The 15,251-nt window shown below is 40.9% G+C and overlaps 1 protein-coding gene across 2 annotated transcripts in view; it reads left to right on the top strand.

Annotated features, from left to right (window-relative positions):
* STARD9 (StAR related lipid transfer domain containing 9) overlaps window positions 1-15,251 on the top strand; it is an 86,897-nt gene that overhangs the window by 61,325 nt on the left and 10,321 nt on the right. For both annotated transcript variants that reach the window (XM_088670150.1, XM_088670146.1), the window contains exons 22-24: window positions 1,420-1,888; window positions 3,126-13,256; window positions 14,578-14,775. In XM_088670150.1, the coding sequence (XP_088526276.1) occupies window positions 1,420-1,888; window positions 3,126-13,256; window positions 14,578-14,775 (10,798 nt within the window). The remainder of the gene's footprint in view (window positions 1-1,419; window positions 1,889-3,125; window positions 13,257-14,577; window positions 14,776-15,251) is intronic.

Genomic DNA, 15,251 nt, shown 5'->3' with positions numbered 1-15,251 from the left:
AAAACCCAGAAGTAAGTGTTCTGTTTTTCAAACTTTTTTCAGAAGCCAAACGTTCAACGTGGCTTCCGCTTGAGTGCAGGAAGCTCCTGCAGCCAATCGGAAGCCGCACTTTGGTTTTCAAACGTTTTGGAAGTCGAACGGCCGCCCGGAATGGAGTACATTCGAGAACCAAGGTATCACTGTACTAGAACAGCAAGGATTACCATCGCAGACCTGTTGTGTTTTTGTTTCCGTTTTCCCCACAACCCACTTTGCCTCTGTGGTTCTAGGACCACTGGATTTTAGGACTACTGTTTTTAATACAGAATTTTTCAATTATTGTAAGCTACCCAGGGATCTTCCAACTTTGGAGCTGTTAAAAGGGGACGTCCCTTTCTTCTCCGTCGGTGACCCTGGCTGCTGGGCTTACCTGTGGATGCAGCCAATCATGGGCGAGCTTGCGGGCGTGGTTTAGGAAGTGGACTCCCTGGTTATAAAAACCAGCTGTTCCTAGGCCTTGGCCTCAGTCAATGCTGGATTCATCAATTACCCACCCCACACTTTATGTGTAGCTCAAAGGTGAGCTAGTAGGTCCTGTGTAAGACTTTGCTATGGACGTCTTGAGTCGCCATATTAGGGGACAGGGAGGAATTTGCCTGCAGACAAATTGGGCTTGTCTGAGGGTTTTGCCTACCTCATAGCAATTGTCACAACTTCATGGCAGATAAGGCATTGGGTTGGATCCTTAGTCTAGGTCAACTGAGGGGTTGGGAGCCCTGCCCCTCCAAGGAATCAGAATATCCCATTAAAGGGATCCAGGGTGAAGTGCTTCTGTCCGGACACCCAGAAGGTGGCTGATGGGCTATTTAACACCCTCAAAATGGTGATCTCAGGTGGGAGGTTCACCCTGATTTGATGTAAAACATAGGGCAGACATAGGCAATCTCGGCCCTCCAGATGTTTTGGGACTACAACTCCCATCATCCCTAGCTAACAGGACCATTGGTCAGGGATGATGGGAGGAGTAGTCCCAAAACATCTGGAGGGCCGAGTTTGCCACTGCCTGACATAGGGCAATCCTTAACCTTGGTTGACCAAATAATCAACCAGTAGGCAGACTGGACTGGTTGATTCAGGATACACACCCAATGCCTGTGCCAAAACCTGCTGACATCTGTAATCAATAAAGTTGTGGCCTGTTTGAATCCCAGTTGGTTGTCCTGTGTTTACTGCAGCTTGAACATGCCTTGGCCCCTGCACTACAACTTTACTTCACCTAGACCCACAATGTCAGGCTGATCTTGCTTAAATTATTTCTCAATACAAATTGTAAAATTGGCATAGAGTTGATTATTCTTTACATAAATTCTCGGTTCAACAGAACTGACAAGACTTTCTGATTTTCATGCTTTTTGTTCATTTGTTTGCTTGTTTTCCTAGACCAGCAGTGGCTCATTGATGAAAAGAAACGGCTGGCTGTCCAGCAACAGCAGCAGGAATCTGCTGTGCAGACAGAAGTCAAATCATATGCAGAAGCTGGAGTCCAGAACGTATTGGAGTCAGAAACTGGCCTGTCCCTGACAGAGCAGAACAAGAAGAAACTGGTGCAGCTAGAACTTTTACGAAAATACTCTTTGAAGAAAGCAGAAAGGCATTTAAGCCGGAAGAAGGTTAAAGTGCATCTTGATAGGATTGTGAAGAAGCAAAAATTGCTAGAGGCCAAGAAAAACTTGGAACACTTAGAAGCTAATTGCTGGATTAATGAAGATAATGTGAAATATTCCCTGTCTCTGGACCAAAATACCACAGTAGCTTCTGGGGACTTCAAGTGTTCACAGCCACAATCAGATTCATGCTCCTTGCAATGCAGAAGAAACAGCTTTTTAAATCATCAGCCAACACATTGCAGGTGAATACTTTGCACAATACTTCTCAAAACACTAATCTGTTCTGAAAAAGCACATTTTTCATTAACTTCAAAGTGCATGTTAAATGTCATGGCTCCAAGCTTACTCAGTATCATCAGCAGATGTGTCAACTATACATTTAGTTGATTAATCATTAGAACCCTGTCATAACTGATAGGAGTGAGAGTTAAGGCAAATGAAAAAGTTTTGATGTGACATTGGAAAAGTAAAGGACAGCACTTGGTAAACCTCTCTGAGGAGGGAATTGTTGAGGCAGCTTGCCATAAGAGAAAGCATGGTTCTGGTCCCCTTTCTTGCCTTGGAAGGTGGAAGGCTGTTCTTTAAATGCAGTAGTTCCAAAGCATTTAGAGTTTATAGACCAAACTTGTACTTGGAAACAGATCACCTGTTTAAGAACTGGTGAAATGTTGTATAAATTGCCACACTTCCTTCACTAGCTCAGAGGTTGCCTATATAGTAATATACAGTTTTCAAGATTGAACATATCAGTTCAACAAACACTGAGATGCTCTCAGATCCGGTGTAATCCAGACCATGTCATATTAAGATTTACTGGTCAGCAGGTTCATCCCAACAAGATTTGATAGCTTGTCAAGATCTCCTATTGGTCTCTCAATTGCTGGGCCATTCAGGTAAGGACTAGTGCTTCATAACTCTGTTGACTTGGTATGTTTGTCTACATAGGACTGTATTCAACATAGTGCTAAGGAGACTGTTCTATCAGGGCAAAGATTTCTGTCTGTCCAGCTGAATGTTCTCCCCCTCACCCCCCCAACTCTGTACTTGGGGTTCCCTCAACCCTGTAGATCAGGTTTGGGGGCAGGGCATGTGTGGGGAGAAGAAGAGGGAAATTCTGTTGGAATATTTAATTGAATACTGTCCCTATGATCTTGGGTTGGAAACAGCAACCATACTATAGGTTCAGGGATGGGGAGCCTGTAATCTTCAACGTTGTTGGATTCCCATTAGCTTTGTGCATTGGCTATGCTGGCTGGGGCTGGTGGGAGTTGGATTCCAACATCACCTGGAGGCTCTTAGCATCAACTTGGGTACATTGCCTATTAGTCTACCAAAGAGCAACCACTTGACTCCTAAGCAGATGACAATGATAGGATTTCCATGGGGGTAAGCATGATTATGAAAGCAATGTTGTACCTGCCTTAAGAAAAACCACCATAAAGCAAATTATTTAACATATTGTTGGTTTTGTTTTTACAGTTTTTTCGTGAAGAGGGATCCCTCTCAAGTACCTACCTCAGCACACAGCCATGGATGCTGTGAAGTCAACCAACCAAGGAAATCACTGACTGTAGAGTATCCTCCAAGAACAATTAAAGAACTTTCCAGAAGAGATAACATTCATGATGACAGAGATTATGCCTGCCCAACCAACAGACAGCAGATCAAAATTCAAAAGTCATTATATTTGGGAAGTAAAGGAAGAGTGAACCATGACAGTAGTAATGCAGCAGTAATTTCTCTTATCTACGAAGATAACGAAACAATGGAGAAATCAGATAGGAGACCAAGGCAAACCAGATCTAAAACCGAGATTTCTAAGACCAGTTCTCCTGACCACTTCAAGAAAAAAAGTGAATCTGAAACAGGAAGACAGGTGGGAAAACTAAAAGCACCGGCAGATTCAAATCAGCATAAAGGGAAGCACTTAGAAAAGAGTGGCACTCAGGAAGCTAGCAGAAAGACTAGAACTGATATAAGAAAAAAGCACAAAACTTCACTTCCAGGAAATTCCTCCATGGAACTTAAAAAATCAGCAATATATGGTGAACTACCAGAAAAGCACCTAAGCCAAACAGCAAATAATGTGAAAAGACATTCAAAGGACAAACAATCAGAGGAAGAGCTTGAACTCCTTAGGTTAGCAACTTCAGCAAGAAGCCTTAACAATATAAATGCCCCCACACCACTCTGTCATGAGGGGGAAAAATGGCACAGTGCTGAGGTGTTGAGCGATGGAATCTCAAAAGCAGTCCCCAAACCACTGAGAAGCTTGCAAGAAGATGATGACATTGAGTTTTCTGATACGGATAGCGCCTATTCTGTAGATTCTCTTTCATCTGCTAGTGCAAATATCCTGAGAAGTCAACTGAGTCATACGGAGTCATCTGGAATCAAGGACACAGTTGAGCTGGAAGGTTCTGAAAGTGATGACAGCCAGATGTCCCAAGATTCTCTTTCAGGAAAAGTGAAGAAAACTGAAAGTCAAGATACAATTAACTTTCTTGAGGTCCATCAAGAACCTGTTAATAACTGTCAGTCTGCCTCACTGTTAGCAAACACACCTTTATCAAACCATAATTGGACTATGAATGAAAGAAGCTTTTCTCTTGATAGTCTAGGGGATGTTGATGAAGTTCCAGGAGAAGATATAGCAGAGGAGTCCAAATTAGAGTCATTTGATGAAGTTCCCGCAGAGGCTTTTTGGAATTTGCAAAACCCAAGGTCAAAATCCATAAAGAGCAACAAGCAGCAAAACCATGAGATCTGTAAGGAAAGTGTAAAAAGACCCAATGACTTGAATCTGAATACTGATTCTTTTTATCTGGATGCTAGTACACAGTCTAGTTCTAGTAGCATTTATGATCAATCAGTAAAAGAAATGGAAATTTGTGTTTCAGGAACAGAGAGTTCATTTGATCAACAATCAAATGCTGCAGGTGAAAACCTTCCTGTTTTCCCAGATGCTTGGTTGTCTTGTGACTCAAAAAATGGAAAGGCCAGCCCCATCATAACAATGCCTTCTTCCCAAGATCACTCAGAGTTCCGGGTTGCTCAGCTTCACCCTATTAACAAGTCAAACTGCTGGATGAAGAAAGATGACTTAAGGCAGTCAGCTGCGGAATTATCATTTGTCTCCTGTTATAAAAAACCGTATTGGGTTTCTCATGAGCCAGACATGATAGAAACATTATTTTCACCATCAGTACCTTTTCCAGAAACAAGGAAACACCTTGAAATTGAAGCTCCAGGAGACATGCCACCATTTTCTCTGTCAACCAAAAACGTTCAGTTTGGTCATGGTTCTACAAAATATGGTTATTCTGAAGTTGCTTCTCCACCTGAGTCTAATTGCCAGCAACCTGATGAATTATCTGAGGGTGGATCTGCTACTATACAGAAAGAAGACATTTATGTAAATACTAATTTCAAAGAATGCCTCTTTAGAACAATTGAAAAAGAAGACTTTGATTGTGACTCTAACAGCAACATAAGAGACTCAGAGGTAGTTGACTTAAACCTCATAGATAAATCCACCTGCACGGTACCTAGTGGATCTCCTGACTTGATTGCATTGGGTAAAGCACAGAAAAAGTATCAAGGTCATGAACATTTGTTTTCAAAAGAGGGAGTAAATTTATTTAGTGATGAAAGTTTCTTTCTCTGTGATGCATTAAGCGAGAGTACCAACAATGTTGGGGAAGAAGAATATTCTAGTGACAATATATACTTATTAAGACATTGTGGAAGTAATTTTGATCTGGTGCCAAAAACAAGATACCAACAAGTGGCTGCAGAAGAAATTGTTAGAGAGAATAAATTGTGTCAAAGTAAGAAAACAGATTTTTGCCACAGTGATCAGTTTTCTCTACCAATACAAATTTCTGAGACTGAGAGATTCAGTGTGCAAGAAAAGAGAGATGCTGTGACAGAATCTGCTTTAGAGGTACCTTCATTTAGAGAAGTAGAAGAAGAAGCTCAAGAGAAAGACTTATGTTCAGAAAGTAACTGTGAAATTCAGACTAAATTATTAACAAGTGATTCTCATTCAGGTTCAGAACTTGACTATTCTGGAAGTAGAGTTAGCCAAAATGTTTTGTTAACTTCTGATGCTGAAAATATGATGGAACAGACCAGTGAAGGGGGAAAGACCATGCTCTCTTTTTCTGGCCAGGGAACATCTTCATCTACTTCTATGGATTTGGTGACTGACAAATCAATGTGTTCAAATATGGACAAGAATGGGGGGGAAACTAAACTATCAGTTGATAGTGATAAATCCACTTTCCAATCTAATTCAAATGTGCATTATCAAGACACAGCTGGAATGGGAAAATATGCTGGGAAATGTCAGGGTTCCATGGCACTTAAGGATGTTCATCTGACCAAATCTAGTTCTGTGGAAAATAATGTAAATGATCCTAACTCTGTTGGCATCACTGATCAGAAATTCACAGTGCAACAGGAAGTTGAAGATACTTTTTTGTTAGGCCCCAGTGTTCAGTCTGGCAAAACCAAAGCTTGGCATATACCTGCATCAAGAGGGGGGAAAGAAGCTACAGTTTTCCATGTGGACTTTAGCGAAAACGATGGCCCAGGAATGGAAGTGAATTCTAAGCAAGCCAGAAATAACAATGAAAAGGACTGTGGAGGAATGCTGGGAAATGATGGAATTGAATCAGTCACAGCCGTCCAAGAACAGAATCTGTGTATCGGTAAAGAATCTGAACATCCAAAAAATGGTGTTGATACTGGAGCTTTAACTACTTCTGAAGATAATAAATGTGAACTTAATAGTAAGACAATAAACTCTGAAGAACTTATTAAATTAATGAATAGTGTCAATAAGTTGGAATGTGACATATCGGAAATTAAATATAGTCAGAGGTTGCACAATTACCATAGAGGTGAATTTCAATGGGAAACTGTAGAGAGTAGGGTGAACTCAGAAAATGTTAGCTTGGTTCAGAGTACCAGTGAGGAACATTATAGGAAGCTGGCTGCAACAGTGACGCATGAAGAAACAAATATCCAGCTGATTGATGAAAACAAAGGAGAACCATGTCCAACAAAACCAGCAATGGAACCTGATAGCATTATTCATTCAAGCAGTGTTAATGAAAATAAAATCCATGAAACTGTAAAACAGAGTGATTGTCTTGAAGACATAGAAGCGAACTCTAAGTGCAGTGTGCCAACCATTGTTACTCAAAATATTACAGACTTACTTGACGAATGTGAAAAACCAGTTCAGGTTGACAGAATTTTAGAAAACGTCCCGAGTTTTGAGCCCTCGGCAACTGCAATAACCACTGAGTGTAGGCAAGAAGATGCTTTAACCTATAGTGAAGATGATAAATATATATATACTGACAATGAGGCATCTGTAATAGAAAGCTTGTTAATGTACCCCAAGACTGTTCTTCAAGAAAATGAAGTTAATGGAGACGTGATTTGTTCTGAAACGGTGAGCAAAGAACATTGTGATACAACAGAAAATGTGAATTCCAGGTTAACTGAGCTACACACTGATGGCAATGTTGTATTGCAGCAAGAAAACCCAGGCCATGGTTTTATTAATTGTGACAACACCAATAATGGAACAAATTCTGAAATACCAGAAATATACTTCACTTCTTCTAATCTGGAAGAAGAGCAGGATGTGCACCAGATAACAGAAGTATGTCTTGATGTTATTAAAACACAGCAACATGAAAAACCACCAGGGCTTTGGACTTACACAGGTATAATTAATGAGACACCAGAAGACAATAGTAATGGTTGTGCAAGTGACAATAGAGCTGTAATTGGACAGTGTGGGATTAGTGAAGAATTTAAACAAACTGACAGTGGTGAAAATATTAATGGATCTAAATGTCTTTCTACAAATTCTCATGGAAATATTTCAGAACACTGTGATACAAATTTTGGTGGAAGCATATGTGATGATAAATTCATGCCAGTTAACTGCATACCTAAGGAAAAAGAAACAACACATCCAACACACCCCCTACCATTGGCAACAGCTAAGAAACTGGACCAAAGTACTAATATACAAAATGTGTATATTTTAAAAACACAAAAGGTTGGGGGAAATTTCGAAGAAAATAGAGAAAGCCTAGAAGTGGATGGTTCACAAAATCAAGCTAGATTTCTGTTAGAGAACAAATGCAGTTACTGGTTTTCAAACAATGACAGCATGTTAAGTGATTTATCAGAAGAAAAGAAAAGGCTGCCTCTAATTTTTTCAGGGAATGAAATTTTTGATGACTCGATGCCCATTAACCAAACAGGTCCGCTAGAACACAGAAATCACAACTATGGGTTAACTTCTGCGCCTGCTGAAGACCTTTGTAATCAATCTGCATATAGTTCTTTGCTGCCTGGAATAAGTACAGATGAAGAAAACATGAAGGGTGACCATACTATAATAAGCAATCCTGAAATGCTATTAAGTAATAGTATCAACAATGAAGTAGTTCTCCAGTACTATGAAACACAAATGGATAGTGACTTGCAAGCTAGAATGTCACATACCTTTAACAAAGGGGGAGGAAATGACTCACTTTCTGACATTGTCATGAACAATAAATGTATTACATTTCCTCCTGATCAGCTAGGACAGGATGGACAGGGGAAGGGAGACTTTATTTCCAATAAAATGTCTAATTACACTGCACCTGAGCAGAATCCTAGTAAGGATGACACATTTTCAAAACCATATATAGCAGAATGCCATGCATCACTAGTATCAGCTTCTACTGATGACCCACAAAACAAAGCTAGTCCTCTCCAGACATTGTTTCCCTCTGAAAGTACAAGTGATGATGCGGACAGGTTTCGAGGAGAATACAGCACAAAAGAAGAAGAAAATTGTTTAAATTCATTAAGCACATCACACAAAGAAACTGCCACATCAGACTCATTAACCTCAGATAAAACAACTACTTATCCCTCTTCAGGTTTCAGAGAAAATGTAGAAGAAGCAACACCATTGCTACCAGAGCTTTCTTCTCACGAGTCTTTTAACAGTAATGTCAGTCAGAAAGATTTGAATTCACCAGTCCCATATGAACAGACAAATAAATCCCTAGGCACTGATTGCATCAAGACAGAATGCAGAATAAATAGTATTGGAGAAATGGAGTGTCAACCAGAAACTAAGATTTGTGTGTTCAGAACTTCTAATGATCTCTGTATGGGGTGCTTAAATGACTCTATAGCAATATCTGAGGATGGAGCAAAACTTTCAGGGTGTTCTGACCAAGCCCTATGGGGAAATGCTCATTTTGGTGAAGACAAAGCTGCAGGATGCAGGATGAGTTCTTATTTGTCTGAATACTCTGCTAGTCACTTGAATAGCTCAACAGGGCTTCCCACACATTTGCTAGAATGCCCTACAGGCAACTACAAAGCTGATGCTTTGTATTATGGGGAAAGCAAATATTTGGACTCAGACATTTTTAATGTCCCTGCCTCAACTGTGGGTGATTACTCTGTACACCAGCAAGACAGCAAAATCACTATTTCTAGTTATAGTACCAAAAATACTCAGCGAGTGGCGGAAATGTATCAGAAGGAAAAGCAAGGTCAAGATTATTCCCCTGAATGTCTACATAAACAAGAAAATATTGAGTCTTCACAGCCTGGGGATTATGTGGATAGGACAGAAATAAAATTGCAAGCGGAAAGCTTGCTTAACTATCAAAGTTTAGAACAAATAGTTCTAAGTGGCAAAGCATTGCCACCTGCTTTATGTTCAGTTGAAGATATCTCCACTAGTACTGTGCTTAAAAATGTGGACATTCTAGAGTCCCCCAAATCACCGGAAGGCTTCACATCTGCTCTCTGTCCACCATATACTGACTCACTGCAGAATACCTTTTTGTCAACTTCATTTCGAGTACAAGAAAGTCAAGCATTTTGTCATCAGGGTTTTCCAAGCGTTGCTTGCTATTCTCCAGATACCTCTTCTAGCCTCAATACTAGTTATAGTAATGCTGAGAGACATGGTCCTCTGAATGCTGCTGCATCAAACTCTCCTGCACTTGCCAGCAGTCTGTTGCAGGAAAGCCAGTGTGACAATTCTGTGATAGTAGACCCACAGCCATGTGCTTCTGAAACGACTTCTTTTTCTCCTATGAAAGAAAGTGGTTGCCTCCCACTTTCTGATACTAACTCTGGCTCTCAAAGAAACTCAGCTTTAGATTGCAGCAAAATACATGAATTGAAAACTGAAGCATTCCATTATGAAAGAGATGTTTGTGAAGAACCAAAGGATACAGCTTCAGTGCAAAAAGCCTATTTAGAAAACATTGGCAAAACTTTACATCACACATTGCATTCAAGTCTTGACTTGCAAGAAGATCAGAGTACACCACAGTTAAGTAGCAGTGTTGATTTAGACAACTTCCCTAATACAAATGCCAATAATCATCATATAATTGCACATAAGGTGATGAAGAGTAAGAGAGAATCTTTAATGTCGGAACAGCTAAATATTTCAATATTAAATGACAGCATGTCCTCAAAGTATTTATCAGGAAGCAGCTGTTTGACTTTGCAGGAAGAACCTGCACCAGAGATAATTAAAAATGAAAATGCAGTTTTTACTTCACAGAATTCAAACAGAAGCAAAGGAGATGGGCAACGGCCATGTTTGCAGAGTCATAGCTTATCAGCACCATCTATTACTGTTATATCTAATTTTGAATGTGCTTCAGAAACTTCTAAAGTTGACCTTTCTGTACATTCTACCTCTAAGTCATTACAAGAGTTAAATATGAGTGTTGAACCACCATCTCCAACTGAGGATGACCTGCACAGAGCTGAAGGCTTATCCAAATTAAAGACAGACAATGTTGTGCCAGTTAAATATAAACCCAGATTTCAAAAGAAATCCATTCAAGCCCAGAGGTCTAATTACTGTGATAAAAGAAACTGTAGAGAGAGCACTCAGGAAAGTCACTCTTCAAATCCTTCCTCTGCTCACTATCCAGTAGCTGTTGCCCACAAAACTGGCAATCCCGTGGATACAGAAACAGAGAAGTATTCAAATAATGTTTCTTCGGCACACCGACACAGTTTGAGTACACATGAAGATCTAAGACATCAAATGGAGGCAACAGACAATAAAGATGCAATGCACTTCAGTTCAAGCGATATCAACCCATATATTCACCCATGGCAGCAAGATGAATGCTGCAAGATTGGTTGGAAACAATATGTTTTTGGAAGTGCAAGTGATGTCTCTAGCAACCCACCTCCACTGAGTTTGGATAATCAAGCAGTTATGAGGTGCTCCAGTGTGGATAATGGTTTGAATTCTCAAATCTCCCCTTTCCGTTCTCATCTCAGTTCATATGCTAATGCAAGATTGTTATCCAGCACCATAAGTAGCACAGAAGATCTCCAGGGATGGGATGTTGCAAGAGAAGGCTTTGACTCTACCCATTCAGATGAGAGTGGCAAGCCTTGTACCAACGTTTCTCATGATGAACTTGAGGCTACGCCAGAAAACTGCATTTCCAGATGTGAAAATGGTTCTCAGCAGCCTGGAAAGGCTTCCATGCAAGTTGACGAAATTGTTCTTCTCTACCCTTCTGAGTCGGAGAAATCCTCCAATAAACCACAAGAACTACTCACTTGCGAACAGGAAACACAGACAGAGGCGCCAACAAGGCATAGAAGGCAGAAGAGACACAGGAGAAGCAACACAGATATATCTGCAAGAAATCCTGAGCCAAGCAAGGATACATTCCAACAGCCTTCTTCTTGGTCAAGTGTCCAGAATCTTTCCCTGCACCTTTCACAGCTGCTTCACAACACTTCTGAGCTGCTGGGAAATTTGTCCTTACAGAATGTTAAAGATAGCGAACCAAGTGACCATAAAGCAGTTGAAGAAAGCTCAAGAACCACTGTGACTGACAGCTGTACCCAAACAACAGAAGACATAGGCATTCAGACAGATATTTTAGGACACCCTCAGAACAAAGACAAGGAAAGGAAAATCAACACTAATGTGGAAAGTGAGACAATGAAGTCTCAGGAGGTAAATGTTATTGTGAAGTTTGTGCATACAGATACTGTAGCTCTGACTAAGGAGAGAATGTCAGAAGGCATGGAACACAAAATGCAGGGCATGCTTGACAAGGGAAGCCATGATATTCCAGAAGATTCTTTTATGCCTCAGCCTTCCTTAAGTAGACATTCCAGTTCTTCATCAAAGGTGCCAATAGTACCATTACATGCCCCAGCAGTACTTTCCCCTGTTGCATCTTCACTTGGTTCTAGACCCGAGTCTTCAGATGTTGTGGTTAGTAACCCTGCCTCTAGCATTTCTCTGTCTCCAGCATGCTACTCTCAGGACAGGAAGCCTGTTGGTAAAGCTGACATTCCAAGAATAAGGGATAATAGCTTGCTAGTTGACCGAGCCTCTTCCCCAATTTTGACTCTTAGTGCCACTCCAGTCAGCCAGCAGTTTACATCAGGCAAGTCTGCTTGTTCTTTCAAAGGATCTGTTGGACAACGGAAACGTACTGCAAGCTCAGAAACAAGTTTTAGGGGAAATGGTTCAGCTCCACAATATGACTTTGGATCTTGGGAGCCATGTGTCGACTCTTCTTCACAAACTGAGGTGGACAGTGAGTCTACCACGTCTAGAGAGAGCAAGGAAATGTACAAAATGCCTGAAAATGGCTTTGATAACAATGCAGCTAGAGAATTTTCAGGTGCTTCAAAACAAAAGCACAGGTTTACTATTGACACGCATACTGCAGTTCACACCAAAAGACTTTATCATTCAAGCAGCACTTTAGAACTTTCTAGCCATGGGGAATACTTACTTGATGATCACCGAGAGGCTGTTCCAGTGGAGCGTTCATTTCGCCAGATACGAGCCACGAGGAGGGCGAGAAACTTCTCTGGAAGAATCAAATATGAAAGTCCCATTAGAAATTCAGAATGCTCACCCACTAAAAAGTCATTACAAAGACCATTAAATGAGACACCAGAATGTGTGCCTGATTCTTTTTCTCCGCAACACCAACAGACACAGAGAAACCAAAAGCACTGCCCTTTTCCAATGTCTGAAAGGAGCAGTGTGCAAGATGATGGTGAAGATGACAATACAGGATCTGATACTGAAAGTGAATGCAACACTGAAATTCTACTGAGTGAGAATACCTCCTTAGTAAAGACCCACAGACTTCGAAGCTACAGTCTTCGTGACCTGCCTCTGCACAATAAATTCAGCAACTGGTGTGGTGTGCAGGGAGGTTCTCGTTCTTCTTTCACTAGCCTGACTAGAAGTGCTGGTGATATTCACAGCCAGGCAGAAAGGAAGACCGTTAACACAAGAGCATCTGGAGCAGAAGAGAGATCCCAGCTTAGTGAAAGGAGAGCCAGGGAGATTGAGGGGCTCCGAAGAGAGCGTGCCCAGATTATGTCTGGCATACACTTAGAGATGAACCAGCATCCTCTTACCGTGGAACTTACTGAAGCAAAGCTGAGTTATGGCATTGGAGAAACAGATGCCCAGCTGAGGATTCTTCAGAGTGGAGTAGTTGAGGACTTGACATCAGTACCCATAAAACAGCGACTCTATGAAAGGTGAATTACTTTACATTTGAAATAATAGAAAATTGGCTAGAAGTAGTGCTTTTCAATCTTGAATATTTCTTCTTAATAAACTACAGGATCTGTTGGATGTATTTGTTTAGAATGGGGGGGGTGTTATTGGTTTGTTTTTGTTATTTTTGTTTTGTATTTTATTATGTATTTTGTGTCTCTTATAATGTAATTCCATGTTGTGAACCACCATGAAATCTACGGCTATAGGGCAGTATACAAATTTAATAAACAACAAGAGAACCATGTGTTCTGAAGACAAAGCAGCTGCTGACAACAGCCTCCATGTGTCACATTCTCCCTTTCTGTAATAACGCAGCCTCAGTTACCCAGAGTCTTAACTTCATGATGCAGCATATTCTCATCCCGCCCCTGGCAGCTGTAATTGAGGTAAGGTTGGGAGAGGAGAAACTTAGACATGGTTTGACTAACTAGGACCACATGAATTGGTCCTTGACGGTCCCTTTTGCTTTCTGGCTGCACTGAGCTTCAGCCAAGGTCTGTTCCGACACCATCATCCTGGAACAGTTAGATTAGCTGTTAGAGAGAGGAAAGTTAGGAACTTCACTTAGAGCTACCGTTTTCAGCAACAGCCCTGTATCTCGTGTAATCCAACTCTCATTCTTCCCTCAAAGTTGCAAGAGTTTCATTGGGTAGAGGTAACACACACACACACACACACACACACACACACACACACACACACACACACACGAAATGAAAAGCCACTCAGCCTTCAAGGGTATGATGATCATTTCAACAACATAAACATTCAGCACTGCCACTTATCATTGCTCCTAATAGGCAACCAAATTCTTCTCTGACACAGTTTAAGGCAGTGGTAGGTAGGGTTAAGGCAGGCATGACCAAAGTTGGACCTCCAGCTGTTTTGGGACTACAATTCCCACCATCCCTGACCACTGGTCCTGTTAGCTAGTGATGATGGGAGTTGTAGTCCCAAAACATATAGAGGGCCAAGTTTGGCCATGCCTGTGTTACGGATTCCAATCTGCTGACAAAGCTGCCATACACAATACACCGGGGTAGCAATGAAAATACAATGATAAAACTCTTTAGCAGATAAAGCTGCATTCTGGTACTCACTAGCCTGGGAGTAAGCCCAACAAATTCCATTGGCACGCACTTCTGAGTAATTATTCTTAGGATCAGCCTTTATGTCTGAAAGCAAGATTTTATCACTGGTACCTAAAAATTCTTCTTCCATTGAGATTGAAAACTCAGATGGCCCTGAATTTTATATGAAGTATCAACCTTTCTTTCTCCACCCCCATCCCCACTATAGGCACAGGAAGTCAATTGAAATGCTGAGAAAGCAGCGGGAGGAGAAGCTTCAGTGTTTCAGAAGGAGCCGTAGCCTCAGCCCACAAAAGCATCTCAGCCTTTTGCAGACAGTGGAAACGAACCAGAGGGATTTAGATCTCCCTAGCCGACGCCGCGAATACCTACAACAACTGAGACGGGATGTTGTGGAAAACACAAGGTAGAGATGGCCAAGGGCCTTTACTGGTGTCAAAACACTCATATGGTTTGACAGCACTGATGATAAATTTGATGAGACTAGAAGATAGCTCATGTTCATGTTCCAAACAGCTGAAGGCCTTATTTGATCCGTCTGAACTCTCTTCACAGCCTTTAAAACAAAATCATATCTCAAGAAGGGTGGTCTTGGAAGTAGATAGAAGTATTTATTTTTTTCTTATAATGTTGATGCCTCTCTCGCTTCATTTCCTGGGTTGTTGTCAAACTGAATTCTCCCCATAATCCTTCACTAAAGGGCTTTTCAGTAGGGAAGAAGCACAATCCACACCACATCCCATGATTTCTCCTTCAAAAAGATATTGTAGAATTGCAAAAGCCAAAGGAGAAAGCAATATTATTATTTTTTGTAAAGTGCATTCTCATTCTAGTGTCATAAAGCAGTGCTTGCTCTAATATTTACAACTATTAATATAAGAC

The sequence above is a fragment of the Zootoca vivipara genome, chromosome 1, assembly GCF_965207765.1.
Source record: "Zootoca vivipara chromosome 1, rZooViv2.hap1.1, whole genome shotgun sequence".
Lineage (NCBI taxonomy): Eukaryota > Metazoa > Chordata > Lepidosauria > Squamata > Lacertidae > Zootoca > Zootoca vivipara.
This window is presented reverse-complemented; position numbering and strand designations above follow the sequence as displayed.